Below are 18,521 nucleotides of genomic sequence, written 5' to 3'. Positions count from 1 at the left end.
TCTTTTTATTTTAATGCTGTATCATGGTAAAGAATGCTCTAATTATAAACATTAAAAATAATATCATTTAAAAAATTGCACTATGTTTTTAGTATTTAATTCAATTTAATTAACTAATTTTTTAAATATTATTTTCAAAATAAATATATATGGAAAAATCAAAACAAATTTTTTACACTTTAAGCATCAAAGTATGGCATTGCTTTCACTCATTTTATCATAAGAAACTCATTTCAACTCAATTAAGAATAATTCATAAGCTTTAATGTTGTATTAATTACACAAATAAATAAAATTTTCATAAAGACAAAAATGAAATTTTTAAAGTTATAACTCTGCCATTATACTAAAGAAAAATGAGATTAAAAACAAATAATTTACAAAAGAAATTTTAATCAATTAATAAATACTATACTAAGATACATGCTGAACTTCAGTGAATTAGTATAAATGAACTTACCAGTATATTTTCAATATATAGTTTTCCTGATGTTTCTGAATTTGAAGCACCAGTTATTGGTACACCATTTCTCTGCCAATTAATATGAGGTGGAGGGAAGCCTTTTGCTGAGCACGAAAGAGCAACATTCCTTCCTCTTATCACAACTATAGAACTAGGGCCATTGATTTTCACAGTAGGAGGAACTGAAATTATAAAAAATTAGCAGATATTTTAAGAAATATGATAGCAAAATTTAACTGACAAAATCAGATTGGCATCCTCTTTGTTATTCCAAGGTCCATTAAAATATGCAAAAGATACATAAATAACTAATAATATTTGATTACCGATATTAATCTCACATATTAGGTTTGGTTGAAAAATATAGATTTAAATATTGAAGTAATAAATCATGGAACTTGTTTAATTTTATGTCCCCAAGTTTACTTGGCGATTTTCTGATTACGCCAAGACAACCAAGCTCCCTTATATATAATGCCACCATTTTGATGATAAAATATGGCTGATGTAAAAATAAACAAATAAATAACAACAGTCAGCATGACTTTTTTTTACACACAAAAATTAAAACCAGTTAAATAAATTATATGAGCATGGCACACTGCCATACAATTGATCCTTTGAAACCACTGATTTTACTTCTAAGTTTGTTTATATATCGTTTTTTTTATTTGTTATATATATAAATTGCACAAATCATTCAAGTTACTATAATAAAATAATATCGATAAAACAAATTAAAACATGGAGGAAATAACTATATAATAATTTAAAACTAATATATAAACAAACTTAGAAGTAAAATAAAAAATAGTTTAAATGAATTATTATTCAAATTAACTTACCTAAAACAATGAGATCTATATTCTTTATGGCAGAACCAGCTTCATTTTTGGCTATACATGTATAAGCTCCTATATCTGAAGACTGAGTAAGTGATATGTGAAGATCTCCAGATGGGAATACTTTATAACGTGGATTATAGAGATCTATTGAAACACCATTATGCTCCCATGCTATAGTTGGAGAAGGAAAGCCTTCAGCAGAACATCGCAAAATAACTGGCTGAGCTTGAATAACTTCATAAGTATCTGGAATATCTTCCAGAATTTTCGGTAAGGCTGAAATGAAATTTAACAGTAAAATTATCACAAAGTTTGATTTTAGCACCACAAAATCAATTGAAAAAAAATCCTGATAAATTATATACTTAAGACAAATAAATTTCGAATTGCTTCATGAGATCCAGCCTCGTTTTCGGCAAGGCATTTATAGGTTCCAGTATGAGATGCATTTGCTGAGGAAAAATGTAGAGTGCCATCTGGTAACACTTTCATTTCTATGAGAAAACCATTATCATAATTAAACATAGTTTGTAATAGATGCATGATTTACTACATTACAACAAATACTGTTAAAATAGAAAATGCTTCTTTTTTCTCTAGCAAGCAGTTTTAGTTATTAAACTATTTCAATTATTATCTATTATACAATTATTACTACTTAAATTATTTTTCAATTATTTCTTTATATATGCATGCATTTATAAGGATAACTTAAAGATGACTATATAAAAATATTTTATTTAAATTTCAGAGTAATATAGTTATAAATATTACACTAAATGGGCGCAAATAAAAAAAACTGAGCAGCACAGCTTACAATGTACTTAAGTGGATCAATGTTTTAAAAATGTTCTTAATTACACAAGACATTCTATAATATAACGATAATATCCTCACAAAATTGTATAACATTTGTAATATCGAACAACATCACAAAAATGTCATAATCTTTTTCTATGGAGTGGGCAAGAGCTTTTTTGTTCTGATTATTACAACATAAAAGAATGATTTTTAAATTCTCACAGAAAAAAACTGGAAAAACCAGATGTGAGTCAATCAGAAATAAAGATTCAGTTTTTGGGTTAATAGTTTAATAATAATTTTTCGGAAACAAAAAATCATACATATTGAAGAAAAGGAGTTTTATTAGAAAGATATTTGCAGTTATTTAACAATGCTTGAATTAAACTTTTAAAAAAGTAAAATTTAAAATTTTCAGAAATTTAATCTAATTTCTTTAACTATAATAACTATATTTTAAAATGATTCCATATATGCAGATAGCTAGATAGACAGATACTCATAAAAGATATATACAAATCAAAAGGAAAGTGTTCTCCCTCAAACTTTCCCGCTTGAAAGATCTTGTAGATTTCTGTTCCGTTTTGCATTAAAACATACCGATGTTTCTTTCAATATACATATCCAACATTTAGTCAACCTTCCCCTGACAGCTCCATTCATTGGAGGCAAATTTTGTAACTTGACCCACTGGAAACTTCAGGCTAATGTACTCTGTTCAAATGTAAATTGGTATGCCTTTTAGTTATTGATTTTATATTCTTTTAATGATATATACTTTTCTTTAAATTATGTCATTTTTTTATATGCTATGCAATTTTAACAATTTTTACCCTCTACTACTCAATTAAAGCATCTTCATAGATTATATCATCATACTGAAATTCAAATCACTTTTGTTGTTTCATCAAATATTTAATCATGAGATTTTTTTTCTGTCATTGAAAGCTAAGAATGAATTTAATATCTGTATTGTTTGCAAAACAAATGGAAAAGGAAGTTATTATAACATGAAATTTATAAAATAGGTGAATGCACATTTATGTTTTTAATTCCACTTGATGCCATAGGACAGGTCTCCATAAAAAATTTTATGTATGTAATGAACTGAATGTATGTAAAGAAATTAAAATAACATAGCTTTAATGTTAGACAATTTGGTGGAATCATGCACATGAAAATATATCTCAATAATTAATCTGAAATCAAATGTGACCAATATTCTCAACAAACCAGCTGGTCACATGAGGCAATCAGATAATAAATATTAAAATACTGATATTTGCATTTAAATGTAATAATCATTTCAGAATTCATAAAAATTTATCAGAAATGATGTAGCACCAAACGATGCATTTAAAGAAGGATATAAAAAGTTCATATAAAATAAGCACACAAACTATAATAATAATTTTAATAGACATCAGTCAATAACATAACAAATTTACATGCTGTCTTTGATATTTGAACATTTAATATTAGGTTTTGCTTAGCAACAAAAAGCAAAATATTTTTATTTACCTTCATTATCTTCAATAAGAACAGAATCTTTATGCCATATTATCAAAGGAGGAGGATGTCCAGAAGCATCACAAGCAAGATACACTGGATCACCAGATAAAACTTTTTGTGAGTAATCACTATCTTTAATATGTGGTGATGCTGTAAATAAAACAAACAAAAAAAATTGTTTTTATATAAACCTATTTTAAACAGGTACTTCCAACAATTTCTTCGAATTATATGCAAACACACAATGCAAAATCTGCATCGGGGAATTATCGATCCTATAATATACAAATTTTAAAATCACTATGTATAATTAAAAAAAAAATATTGAAATTATAAGAATGAAATTCTGTTAAGGGAAAGATTCAAAATAAAAAAAGTCCAGAAATATGAGATATTAATAATAAAAATAATATAATACAGAATATGAATAATTCTGTAAAAAAAATCACTTATGTGGATTTTTATAAAATAAAATTACCAGAAACATGCAACTTAAAATCCTTTGTACTGCTCCCAGCTTCATTTGTAGCAATGCAAATGTAATCACCTGCATCTTGAAGTTTAACCTCACTTAAAAATAAAGACATCTCCTCTAGCTTCATATATGGTGAATTTCTTAAGAGCAAAGAAGAACCTTCTTTCATCCAAGATACTTCAGGAGGAGGATAACCATCTGCTATGCAATTGAATACTGCCTCACTTCCAACTGATGTTTTGATCAATGAAGGACCTTTCTTTATGGAAGGCGGTTCTGAAAAAAATTTAAAAAATTGCAATTAATGTGTTTTATTTCCAATTTTAAATGATTGTTTAATAAAATGCACGAATATTCAACTTTCAAGTCGTAATTGCTATCTTACATAATTTATTTCAGATTTTAAAAACAGTTTTCATGGTTTTATTTGGGAAGAATATAAATAAGGCATTGGATGATCAAGGTTACTTATAACTTTATACAAATTAGACACAGAGCACTAGTGTGAGATTTTATGATCGGACATTATACCACAATATATTGAATACTTCATAGAACAAATACAAGAAGAAATGTTGAGTGGAGATATTATTAGCATGATAATGAGCATCTAATTGTCATCTATACAAACAATGAAATGAGAAATAAATAGGAAAAAAGCAAGATTTCCCAATATTACAAAAAAGGAAACAAATAAAAGTAATGAGGCAGAAAAAATAGCTATTTTTTAATAGGCTTGTTTGTAGGCATTTCACAATTAATCTTGTTGTATCTTTCTTTTTTGAAAGTGATATTTTAAAAGGAAATGGAAAGAGTGAAATTTTTATACTTCTATTAAAAATTTCTAAAATAATAATTGCATTCATAATCTTTTTACCAGTTTCATAGTTTATTTCTATTTGCCAAATTTTGAAGCATTTTTAAAACCTTAAAAAAATGACAATAATATGGAATTTTTAAAAAAGACTCGAAGATTGTGCATATTATAGAAACAAAATACGATATAATTTGAATAAAATAAACTCCAAATATATTTCAAAGGGTGAAAGAGCTCTAAGTTAACACTGAATGGATGGTCAATTTTGAAGATTTGGCATTAAACATTTGACAATGTATGTTGGATCTCCGGTGAAACTGAAGTGGCAAAAGAATTCAATCATAAATTTCAAAAACTAAATTGAAAAAAGGAGAAAAATAAGTTATTCTCACTTTTTAAGTAGCTACGAAATTGGTTTATTTAGGTAGCGCATACCGAACAGTTTACGAGCTTGCAAAATTACTCCTGGACCATTAAAGCTAATATAAAGTTTAATCTACTTTCTATCTATAACTTTTAGAGTCCTGGAATTTTGAAACAAACTTGGTATTGAAGAATTGCTAGTGATTCAGCAACTGAAAGATAACCCACAGATTATTCAGATTCTTTTCAAAGAAAAATGTTTAAAATTTGTGCTACAAGCAAAATTTAAAACATTATTTAGCCCTTTCAACTATAGTCAAATTCTGCTTGGTAAAAATTGTATTCATTGTGATGAATTCCCTGAGACTGTGATGCCTTAAAAGATCTGGAATTTGAGGTGATCGAAGAAATCATAATGATATATAATAATGATGCAATCGCTGCCACATTTTTTTAAATGTAGCATACCACAAAATTTACAAAATGCATTATATTCTGTAAAAGATGACAGATAACCAAGTTTAAATCTTATTAAAGATATTTTGAAGAATAATGAAGATGTCAAAAAAATAACATTCAATGAAGACAATAATCTCGTGGATCTTTAAAATACACATGTTGTTAATCATTTTCAACAAATTTCTGAAGAAAGAAAAAAATTTGAGGAAAAACAAGATATTTAAGATTTTTTTTTTTGTTTTTTTGTAAAACATATAGAAAATACTTAAACTGATGTAATTACAAGACTGTTTAGATACTAATATTATCATTAAATGCAAAAAAACATTCAGAAAAGTTGCATAATTTTATTTATTTATTATTGAATTTCTAGAATGATAAATCAAAATCTATAGTAAATTGATGATTGATTAAAAAACAATATGAATTGCAAATATGGCTTATGAAAAGATTATACTATTAACTGATCAATCATTGCTTAATGGAATCAAGTTTTTATGAAGAATGATTGACATATCAACTTGTTTCTCATGTTATTTATTTAAAATGAATGCTATGACTTTAAATCCAAAAATTTAGTTATGTTCCAACCATAAATAAAAAAAAATAAATATTGCTATTACCTAAAACATTCAGCACAAAATTGCGTGAAGTATTCCCTGCAGAGTTTGTAGCTACACACATATATTTTCCTGAATCTTTGCGTTGAGTATTTTGAATTGTTAAGACAGTGCCTTGATTTGTTATCTGAAAATTCGATGAATAACCTGGAGTGATTGGAATTCCATTTTTAAGCCACATTATAGTTGGAGGAGGAATACCAGATACAGGACACTGCATGGCTAAAGGTGATTTGCTAATGGATGTTAAAAATGCAGCCTGATTGCCCCCTTGAATTTTAGGAGGAACTGGAAGACAAAATTGCACATTTTTATGTAAAAAAACATTTATAAAACATTACAAAATAAATGCACATTGAAGAAAATTATTTATATATATCTTTGAAAGAAAATGAGAGTTTTTAAAAATATTCAAAAATAAGATTCAAAATGTAGTCCATTATAAATAATTACTAAATTGAATGTAGTAATTATTTATAGTGGACTCAAATACAGATATGCAGAGTGCATGAAGTCTATTTTAAGAAAGGAAAAAATTAAATATTATAAATAATAATGAATAATTACCATTTATATTTACATTAAATATTTTAGTTTCCTTGCCAGCAATATTACTAGCTTCACATATGTAACTTCCATTATGTGACAAATCAAAGCTGAAAAATTCCAATACACCATCTTTTATTTCCATGATCTCATCATCTGTAATAATATTGCCATCTTTATACCATGCAATATCTGGAGGAGGATACCCATGAGCAGAGCAATATAGTTTTCCAGATGAGCCAATCACAGCTGAAAGATTTTCTTTTTGTGGCAAATCATCAAAGGTAGGAGGAACTAAAAAACACCCAAGAAAATTAATCTATGATTAAAATGTAAAATGTTATGACTAAATGTTTAAAAAAACACCAAAAAATATATTCATAATAATATTGGAAGCCCTTAATAAAATAAAAAAAATGCAATTCACCCAAATAGCACTTTTTTATCAGTAAAAGAACAAAGACGCCTAAGGGAAGAGTAAATATAATTTCAAAATGTTAACATACTATTTCTATCTTATATTGTAGTGGATAATTTAAAAAAAAACCCGAGTCTATTATTAGGGACATAAAAATAGTTAATAAAATAATGACATTGCTTTTACAATGAAAATTTACAGTGGACAATTTTAGAACACTCTCTTATTGCATTACTATATGATTTTCTATCTGTAAATAATTTCAAAATGCAATCTGATGACAGTATTTTCTTTATCAATTATGCGTAAATTTAACGAATTCTCTTTTTTTTTCAATAGATTTAAAAAATAAAATAAAAATGTTTACAATATAATTTTATCCATTTAATATTATGAAGTTGTTGTTTCAAATTACATGTTTTATGTTTCATACAGAAAAATATTAAAAAATAAACAAAATTATCCAGAAAGAAAGCAATAAAAAAAAGATCCAAACCTAAAATAGTCAAATTGAATTTTTGTTCTACAGCTCCTGCATTATTTACAGCAATGCAAGTGTATACTCCAGCTTCATTTTCTGACGTATAAATAAACAGAAGAGCATAATTATTATTGATAAATTGGACATGATCTTCATCTGTTAAAGGAAGGCCATTTTTTAACCATGTTACAGTTGGTGGAGGTGTCCCAGAAGCTTCACAATCAATGCGAACAGATTTTCCAAGAACCACTTGATATTCCTTTGATTTTAGGTTTTCTTCAATGCCAGGTGGAACTAAAAAGATAAGCTAATTGTTAAATTCAAAGTACTGAAATAATATAAATAATTTTAATTTAAAAAACCAAATTCCAAAAAAAAAAAAAAATTATTGTAGACAAAATTTTACGAATTAGTTTAATTGATGTGGCAAAGGATTTTCTCTATGATTACGATACATATGATATTCACAACATTCTTGCAATTTGAAAAGCATAATAAAATTAAAATTGAAATGGTCTACACATTAACACATCATTCAATAAATAATTATACAGAAGCAATATGAATTGAATATCATTTCAGTAAGAATAGACACCTCTATCTCTTTATAATTATTAAGAATGTAATATCAATAGGAAATTATAATTTTAAAAATAAATAAATACCTGAAACAGCCAACTTCACATTCTTTTCATGTTCTCCAACAATATTTTTGGCTTTGCAAGTATAAGTTCCAGAATCAGTGCTTTGTATATTCAGAATATCAAGAAACTTTCCACCACCAGAGTAGATAAATCTTTTTTCATGCTGATCAATTAAGATTCCATTTTTGTACCATGTAACTTGAGGAAAAGGAAGACCATGAACTTCACAGCTGATTCTGACAGATTGATTCACTACAGGATCTGGAGAGCCTTGTAATGCAGCTTTTTCAATTTTTGGAGGAACTGTAAAAAGATAGATGATTTTGACAATTTATTACATTAAAACATTTTATTTACAACAATTCTCATATTTATAGCATTTATGACCAGCAATGACTTAATATTCAGCAAAATAATCTACATGTTATCACGCAAAATAGAATAGAGCTGGCATATATGACAAAGCGATATAAATTTCTATTTAGAAAAAAGAAAAATATTCTGTTACTGACAAATTTGTTATGAAATGGATTTCTTTGAAAATAACTTATGACTATACAAGTATTCTGTCTCATGGTTATATCCTGAATTTGAAAATATTTCTTCTATCTATTAACATTAAAAATCATTAAAAGAACAACTAATAAAAATGCATTTATGTAAAATTGATAAAACAAAAAGAAGTGAATCTAGTAGAAATCTATCTAATTACTTTATTTGACTGATTAAATTTTAAAAGTAGGAATATTATCATCCAAAAATTATTTGTGTGAGGTTTCTTTATGGAATCATTATAATTCACATAATTGAATTCTAAAAATAAATTAAACTCACTTAAAAATTTAAAATTTTGTTTTTATAAATATGAACAAATAAAAACCCTCCCATTTTCTATAATACATATAACTTTTTGTAAAAATTATCTTCACTAAATATATATAACTGTCAAGATATATGAGAAAATTCCTCTTAAAATACAATATTTCGAGAGCTTGTATCGTTTCATTTCTTCACATTTAAGGAAAATGCTAAAAAAATTTGATATAAAAGTTTGATATATGATTTTTAAGCTGCAAAAGTTTTTAGATATTTTTAGAAGTATATTCTCTGCATAGGAGGAAAGTCAAAATCAATATAAATTTTATAAAATGCATTATATAAATCTTATTTTATATATTATTATATGTATTTAGTATAATTTTTTAGATTTAATTACAATTATACTGTTTAATTATTAATTTTAATTATACTGTTCAAGTTCAAAAATCTAATAGTGCTTTAACGCTTTCAATGCTACCGACAAGATATATCGTCTTTCAGATACTTCCAATTACAGGTTTCTGTGGGCTAAAATTTGCGATGAAAAAAGTAAGGACATTCTTCAGATATGTATTAAAAAGTTCAACCTATCTAAACTGGCAGAAGAGACAAATTTTAGCCCACAGAAACCTGTAATTAGAAATATCTGAAAGATGAGATATCTCGTCAGTAGTGTTGAAAGTGTTAAAATTTTAAATAAATGGAGAAGCTGTTGCTGGTGTAGCTTGAATTTTTGTAAACAGATAAAGAAGGGGGATAGCAGCACATATACACATAGAAAGGTAGAGAGAATTTTTCAATTTTTAGAAGCAATGTTAGCTTTTATATAATTAATACAACAGACAGAAAACAAAAAAGATATTTCATTTCTTACCATGAATTTTTACAAAATGTTCTGCTTCGGTATCTCCAGCTTCATTGACTGCTAAGCATGTATATTTTCCAGCATCAGAAGGCAGTGTATGTGATATTTTCAAACTTGCGCCATCATTTGAAAAAGAGATTCTTGGTCCTGGTATAAGCATTTGAGGGCCCTTGTACCATATCACTCGTGGCTGAGGTATACCCGTCGCAAAACAATCTATGTTAATTTCTGTATTTTGTAATGCTACTCGATGTAAGCCATGAGAAGATACATTGATTGTAGGGGGTGCTACAAATAAAAAAAAATCAAAATTCAAGCTTCATCCTTATTTCAGAATTTTAAGTTAATCATATAAAAACAGGCAAAAAATAATACATGCCCATTCTAAATGGCAAAAAAAATGAGAGATATTTGAGTGAATTTTTATTTTAATAAGCAATAAATTTAAAGATGTATTGATCATTTACATATTTGTGAAAAGATCAGGGCATGAAATAAAAATTCAAATTGCTTGTAATAATAGATCATATATAAATATATATATTTTTCTTATTATTTTTTAGAGAGAGAGCATACTTTCTTCCTATTTAACAGCCAGATAACAAACTTGCTTAAGGTTCTAAACATTTGATCTCTGAGCCTCGAGGAATAGGCAAATAGAATGCATCTATACAATGATTGAAAGAAAAATTTACATATTACAAAAAAGCTTACTATAAACAGTCAAGTTGTATAATTTGCTATCTGTATCTCCATCATTCTCAGCAATACAAGTGTAAATACCAGTATCATTCACAGAAGCATTTGCTATCTTCATTTTTCCATAGGTTGAGTAGCTCTGAAAAATGATATTTTATTCAGAATATAAAACATTCAGATAGATTTCATTTAAAAATACAAAATCATTTCTGTTTGTAAACCTTTCAAATAATGTATTTATTTGCACCATAAACTAAATAAAATTCTATTCAACAGTAATAAATAATAAAATAAGTAATTTTAATTCGTTACATAACAATAATAAATGACTTTTATTTGAGAAAATACAGAGTGCATTCTTACCATATTGTGTTGTTGTGAAATCAAAGACCCGTCTTTATACCATTTAATTGTTGGTTGAGGGTAGCCAGTTGCTGAGCAATCTAAAGTAATACTATGACGTTCTTTAACAAAAGTAGAAGTAAGATTTTCAGATGGATGCACAATCTTTGCAGGTGCTATGCAAATTAATAAAATAAATATCATAAATAACTTCAAAATATGCTATGATTGTCATGTAATGAAATTCAAACTATGTAAATGCATATAATTCAATCAACCACAATTTCAACAAACATTAACAGGATATTCTTTTGTTTTTATATATGTAATGTGCTTTTTATAATAAATATTCATAGTAAATTATAACATTTATTAAATCAATCAAAAATTTTTTATTGCTGCTTTCCTTAAAGGAACATTGTCCATAAAATGATTTTTTATAACAAAATAAACTAGTAGAAAAAATAAATTAAAATCGTATTAAGTTTGAAAATAAAGCAAACTTATGTTAAAATGTTATGTAAACTTATGTTTTTGCTTGTTTATTTATTTTTTTAATTTGTATATTATTTTCCAATAATCAAGTTCCCACAAACAGTTAATGATTTAGAGATGGTAAAACAACTAGAAAAAAAATATCTCTAGCCCAATTTCTTTTGTTTCAGATTGGTCTTTGCACTATCATAGCCCATCTGGAGCATTTTCTAAAGAATGAAAAAAAAAAAAAAAAAAAAAAAAACAGAACACACGCATCTAAACACGCACATACACACACAAAGTGTCAACAATATTTCTAATACTTTTAAAAGAATGGAAACAATAGCTTTGATGTAAATAAATAAAAGATTTTTTTTAAAAAAAGAACAAGTTTTGGTTGTTGAATTCAAGTTATTTTTTAAAAATAATTTTTCATGCACATTTGCAATGAATGATATAAAGATAATAAGGTTTCATTTTTAATCAGCATGATGAAAAAAGTTAATATGAAATACCATGTTTTTTCTCAAAGCAGGAGACAGTAGAAAGATTTATTTAAAATATTTCATTTGATCAAATAAAATTTTAAAATGTTTTTCAGAACTTTTTTAAAAAAAAAATAAGAAGAAAACAAGGAAAATATATTTCAAACTTTGAATAAATAATACCAATGATGAAAGACAATTTGTAAATCTAATTATCAATTTAGGGCAAAAATTAATTAGAATTTATTTACCTTTAATTAGCAAATCAACTTCATGTTCTGTATCACCAGCAGAATTACTTGCTACACAACTATAGATTCCAGAATCTGTTGCTTGAGACTTCATTATTTTTATTTGTTTATTATCAGAAGAAAATTCAACATGAGTAAGAGTAGCATCAGGACTGAAAGTTTTTCCATTTTTCTTCCATGAAATCTTCATGGGATAGTTTGAATCTTCTACTGGGCATTCCAACAAAATGCTGTCACCCTCTTTTGACTTTCTGTCAAACTCCAATGCTGATGCTTTTATTTGTGGTGGAGCTGTTAAGAAAGATATAGAAACCATTATGAAAAATAAAATTTATAGAGAAACATAAAAAATGCAAGCATAAATCAAAATAATATAAATGAAATTAAAAAATTAAGCCTTATATAGACGATTAATTTGTTAGTAATTATCAAAATCAAAGGAAGCAAATGTAAATTAATTGCATAAAAACTGCTGAAAGTAAAATTAGCAATATTGAGATGTTTTTTTAAATCTTCATTTATGGAGGGAAAAAATCAACTTTTTGGAATAAGCTGGTATTTCTTAACTTCCTATTTTAAATAAATCTTCTTAAATTTAAATAAGTTCATAAACTTTTCTCAACATAATGATAAAATTTAAATGCATATTCCTTAAAAAAAAATTCTCGAACTTACTTATTTTGAAAAAATTTATTAATATTTGAAATGAATTATTTTGAATAAAATAAATTAATTCAAATCTTCTTATTATATAAATTAAATTTGAAATTATACAAAAGTAATTTTGTAACTATAAAGCAAAATAAAGTATCTATATAATCATATCTGAGATTAAAAATAATTTCTAAATTACCTGCCATTTCTAACATAAATATTTGAGTATGATAAATCTCAGCCTTTTTTAAATGTCTAATACATACCAATAACATCCAAATCAAACTCTGTTTCATCAGTTCCAGCTTCATTAGAAGAAATGCATTTATATTTTCCAGCATCATTTTCTTTGGCAGAAATTATTTTGAAAACCTTTCCATCTAAAGGGATAAAGGATTCAATAATAATAATAATAATAATAATAATAATAATAACAACAACAACAATTTTGCAATGAAAATAAAAGGTAATTTAAAAAAAATTATTCAAAATTTATGGATAAACTGACAGCACATTATATTTAAGCTGACTGCATTTATACTAAATAGAAAATTGCTAATGGCAGTAGATTTTAGAATAATATATTTATATATATCTAAAAATTTATAATAAAATAGATAGCTTTTATAATTTACAATTTTGCCTTTTAAAATCAATGGTGGCTGAATTTTTCTAGTAAATATAATAAATATCAATGTATTTTATTAATGTGATATGATACATAATATTTTAAATAAAAGGAAAAAGGCTAAATAAATTCTTATTCTATTTCTGAAAGTATACCAGTAAAATTGCTCTCAAATATATTCAATTACATAGGACAACACTAATTTGCTGTCAGTGATTTTTTATTTAATTTCCTTGTATTATATCTACTGAAAAGAAACATTTTAATTTTTGCCAACCAGCTCTTGTTTGCAAGATAAGAGAACAATGTTATTTAAGCTAACCCATTAAATTAATTTTAAGCTATAAATTAAAAAAATATTATATATCCTCCTTGCTAACAAGGGTGAAATTTATTTTTCAAACTATTCAGAAAAAAATGAAATTCACACATATTAACCTGATTTTCATGAGAATTTTTTCCACGGCAAAAGCAATAATATATTGTTCTTCCTTTATTTATCACATTTCTACTTTTATGCAACAGATGTTAATATACTTTTCCTTCATGTGATTCTTAGAACAGTCCAAACATATCATAAATCAGCTACTCTTGAATCACAAAAAGTACAGCAGTTGGAGGAAATGTATTTTTATATAACGCATTAAATATAATCAAAATCAATAAAAGAATTTTAAGCACAAAGCAAATTAAAAAAAAAAAAAAAATGCTGCTGATATTGACCTGCGTTATAAATGAATATTTAATTTTGTCACTGATACCTTCTAGTATTTGATATTTAGGATCTGATTGGAGAACAGCATCATCATCTTTATACCAAGAGATGGAAGGAAATGGAACACCACTTGCTGGACACATCAACACTGCACTTTGATTTAAAAGGGATAAAACTTCATCTTCTAGATTAGTGCGGTCTATTGAGGCTGGAACTGTAACATAGGAACAATTTTTTAAAAAAACAACAACAACCAGTTTTTGTAAGAGTTAGTTTATAAAATATTTTTATATTTGAGAAAATTAACCTTTTTTTACACAAGAATGATTAAAAATTTTAAATATTAAAGAAAATAATTCATCAAAATTTTTTTAATAATAGTCTAATTATAAAAAAAAGATGAAAAATTAAATAATTTTCATAATATTTTTATTGATGATATTACCAATATCTATTAAAGTTAGCAATTATTTCAGAGAAGGATAAGTCTTCTTTCCTTTCAAAAAAAAAAAAAAAAAAAATTAGTCAAATTTCTGATTTGAAAAAAGCAACTTTGAAGCTTTGGAAAAAAACTGGATATAAAATTACTATAATATAAGTAAACAATAAAAAGGAAATATATACTGAAACGAATACATACCATGAACATGGACATTAAAATTTTGCTCATCTTGGCCAGCAGTGCTGGATGCAATACAAGTATATTTGCCAGAATCTTCAGTTCTAGTCCACCGAATAACAAGAACTGATTTGTTTTCTTCAAACTGAATGTTTGGATCAAGAAATGAATCAATAAATTGTCCATTTTTCATCCAAGTAATAACAGGTTTTGGATTACCATCAGCAGCACAGTAAATTTTCATTGGCTTGTTCATTTGACCAGTATAATCAATAGGTCCATTACGTATCTTAGGAGGAACTAGAAAATATAAATGAAGAGATGCAAAACATACTATACAAAAGATGCCTAAAAGATAAATAACTTATTATGAATTAATCGATTTCCCAAAAATTACATTTAAATATTAACTAGCATAATATATGTAATGGTAAATGAGTTGAATCTTTTGTTTATGTAACTTTAACTTCGTAAATGTGATAAATTATGGAATCTTTATCACATTTAGTGGTTAGTTTACAAAATTCCCAGAGATTGCATATAATTACCAGCAATTATTTATAATCATTTTTTTAGAATATTGCAAAAAAAGTGATTACGAATAATGGCCGATATTTATAGATAATCACCAGTTTATTACATTTACCATATACATTTTCAAAGACAAAGAAAGCTATATATTTTTAAATTTAAAAAAACCCAAAAAAACCAAATCAATTTGAAAATGCAAAAAAAAAAAAAAAAAAAAAAAAAAAAAATATTTTCACAACTAAACACAATTTAAAATTATTCTTACTAGTAACACCAAAAGTTTGTGGATAAAATAGTATATTTAAAAGAAGAAGAAGAAACTTTTCTAAAAAAGTTATCATTGAGGAATAAAGTTAGTGTGATCAGATGGCTAAATTTATTATATTTTAGAATTTTTCTTTCATTACAACATATCCAAGAATTTTGAATATGATATAATATATAAAATAAAAAACAAATCAACTCATTTTTTAGAAAAAAAAATCATGAGTAGAAAATAAATATTTCATTTTCTCAAATTAAGAACATTTGTAAATAGAAACTAAGGAAATTTCATAATGAAACAATGATAAGGTAAATACTTGATTTTGTTTCTGAAAATTTTAGAAGTGTTGAAAAAAATTCAAATATTTTATGCTTTAAAGTTGATTGAAACCAAGCATACTCAAATTAAATTACTGCATTATGATTCTTCAAACAAATTTAATTTAATTATCTATTAGTTAAAGAAGTTTTTTTAAGGTGATAAGAAGAGTCTCTTCCCTTTTTTAAATAAAAAGTTGGATTTTATTTTTTTCAGTTAAAACTTAAAAACATTATCTGAAAGATTTTTTAATAAAAGAAGAAAATTTGTGTTCATTTAGTTGCTACATGAAGGAACTGGATAAAAACCTGCAACTACTGAATGGAAAACAAGCTACACTATAGCATATAAATTTTATTCATGAGCTTCATCTTTCACTAAATAATTGATGAACCATTTCAATGATTGCAGTGTTTATTTTCTTAAATGCTGAAGTTTCTGGATTAAAAATTTAATTTTTCTTACCCTAATTACAATTAGATAAAAACGTACTACAAGAAAGACATTTATCGAAAAATAATCCAAGGCTAATTTTCGATGCAAACAGTGCCATTGCAATTGATTGGCCTTAGGAGAGCTTAGAATGCTATATTTTTTAAATTAATAACGAAATTAGACACAAATGAGTTGACACAGACAAATTCAGCAGGTTTTTTAAGTTAATTTACAAATGATGAATTTGAAAACTTCATGTTTTACTTATTTTATTAGGTATAACCACATAGGTATAACCTTTATCCAGCATTAAAATTCCATAATTTTAAAAATTAAACAATATTAAATTTATTAAATGCATGAAAAATTTCATAATTTTTAAAATAAATCAAACATTAAATTCATATTAAATGCATGGAAAATTGCACTACAATACAATAATTAAATGCAATTTCACATTCAATTCAAAATAAATGTCATATTTAACATAAAAGAGAAAACAAAGAAACTGAATTCTTCAAATAAACACTTAAAATACTTTTCTTTCATTAGGTTTAGGAAATTTAGGAGGCAATTAAATAACAAGTCAATTCAAACAGCTAATTTCTTAAGATGCTGTATATAAACTCATGTTCAATGTATAAAAAAATGCAAATACAGACTATGTCTGGATTTTATAATCCAATTTACATAACTATGTAAATGATAGTTGAGAGTTTAGTTGAACATTCTTTTTCAGAAATGTTATGTCAGTTTCATTCAACAAAAAGCACAGAGGCCACTCAAAGCATTTATAGTTTCCACATAATTTTTGTATCAAATAATAATATGCACGAATAATTTAGTATAATAGTTTACAAATATCATAGATCAATGCACAAGTCACCCAGACACTGCCAAGTGGCTAAGAATATTCCCTTCCATATTTAAGTAAAATATACATTGAAATTTATAATAAATATTACATTAAAATTTAAATAAATATACTGTAAATATATAACATATATAAATATACTATAAAATACACAGTATTTATTTGTAATTTTAATGTATAAAATTACAAATAAATAATTTTTTTAGATTTTATTAGAAATACATTTATAAACTTTCTTTTATGAAGAGGAGTGGGGGTTCTATACTATTTATATCTAAAATATGAATCTTCATTCTGTTGGCCATAAACAAAATTCTAATTATGAAAATAAATTTAATTGATAACTTCATATTGATAAGGTTGCATCATGTTTGAATAAAATAGAAATAATGAACTGTATGAAAAATCTAATAATTTTATAAGCCTTTTTTCAAACTATTTATCTATTTCATTAAAACTATTCATCTATTCAAACTATTTATCTATTATTTAAATTGAATAATGATTGAAATACGAAGAAAGGAATAAAATTCAATACTTCTTTTTGTATTATTATAGGAACCAAGATGATAATGGTCTAAATGAGAGATACATTATGATTCAATACTGAAGGAAGTATTTTATCACAAATTTTTTTACTGATATTGGAAAAAAAAAGATAAATAAACTAGTAAGAAAAAAAATCCCTTACCTAATACATTAAGATTGAACTGCTTTCCTTCAGAACCCAAAGGACTTGAAGCAACACACTTATAGTTTCCACTATCTTGAACGTCAACATTTTCAATTTGCAAAATCTGACTTTTGTTACTAAAATATGCTTTGTCAGAATACAGAAGCTAAAATAGGATAAAGAAACATTATAATTGGAACAAGAAAGCAAATATCTTTTATATAAAAAAAAATTTCAACTGCTATTATTACTTTTAATAAATATAAAGAACCTAAATAACCATGAATAGTCTCCTAACACAAAATAATATATGAATGTAATCTTTAAATCAAAACTGAAACAAAACATATTTTTAATTCTATGTCTACATTTACTGAAACAACAACAAAAAAAAAAATCTATAAAATAGAATATGAGACCTCAGCAC

At 25.4% G+C, this 18,521-nt stretch overlaps 1 protein-coding gene across 2 annotated transcripts in view; it reads right to left on the bottom strand.

Annotated features, from left to right (window-relative positions):
* The window catches only part of LOC129981611 (hemicentin-1-like), a 108,762-nt gene that overhangs the window by 24,675 nt on the left and 65,566 nt on the right, over window positions 1–18,521 (bottom strand). For both annotated transcript variants that reach the window (XM_056092523.1, XM_056092522.1), the window contains exons 38-54: window positions 18,113–18,260; window positions 15,020–15,298; window positions 14,426–14,593; window positions 13,303–13,416; window positions 12,383–12,673; window positions 11,191–11,345; window positions 10,843–10,966; window positions 10,138–10,416; window positions 8,466–8,747; window positions 7,816–8,094; window positions 6,923–7,195; window positions 6,359–6,643; window positions 4,100–4,372; window positions 3,631–3,771; window positions 1,674–1,802; window positions 1,309–1,584; window positions 461–645 (exon numbers count right to left, since the gene is read on the bottom strand). In XM_056092523.1, the coding sequence (XP_055948498.1) occupies window positions 461–645; window positions 1,309–1,584; window positions 1,674–1,802; window positions 3,631–3,771; window positions 4,100–4,372; window positions 6,359–6,643; window positions 6,923–7,195; window positions 7,816–8,094; window positions 8,466–8,747; window positions 10,138–10,416; window positions 10,843–10,966; window positions 11,191–11,345; window positions 12,383–12,673; window positions 13,303–13,416; window positions 14,426–14,593; window positions 15,020–15,298; window positions 18,113–18,260 (3,681 nt within the window). The remainder of the gene's footprint in view (window positions 1–460; window positions 646–1,308; window positions 1,585–1,673; window positions 1,803–3,630; window positions 3,772–4,099; window positions 4,373–6,358; window positions 6,644–6,922; window positions 7,196–7,815; window positions 8,095–8,465; window positions 8,748–10,137; window positions 10,417–10,842; window positions 10,967–11,190; window positions 11,346–12,382; window positions 12,674–13,302; window positions 13,417–14,425; window positions 14,594–15,019; window positions 15,299–18,112; window positions 18,261–18,521) is intronic.

Source organism: Argiope bruennichi, chromosome 8, assembly GCF_947563725.1.
Source record: "Argiope bruennichi chromosome 8, qqArgBrue1.1, whole genome shotgun sequence".
Taxonomy (NCBI): domain Eukaryota; kingdom Metazoa; phylum Arthropoda; class Arachnida; order Araneae; family Araneidae; genus Argiope; species Argiope bruennichi.
The sequence above is the reverse complement of the archived record's forward strand: the minus strand, read 5'-3'. Positions and strand labels throughout refer to the sequence as shown.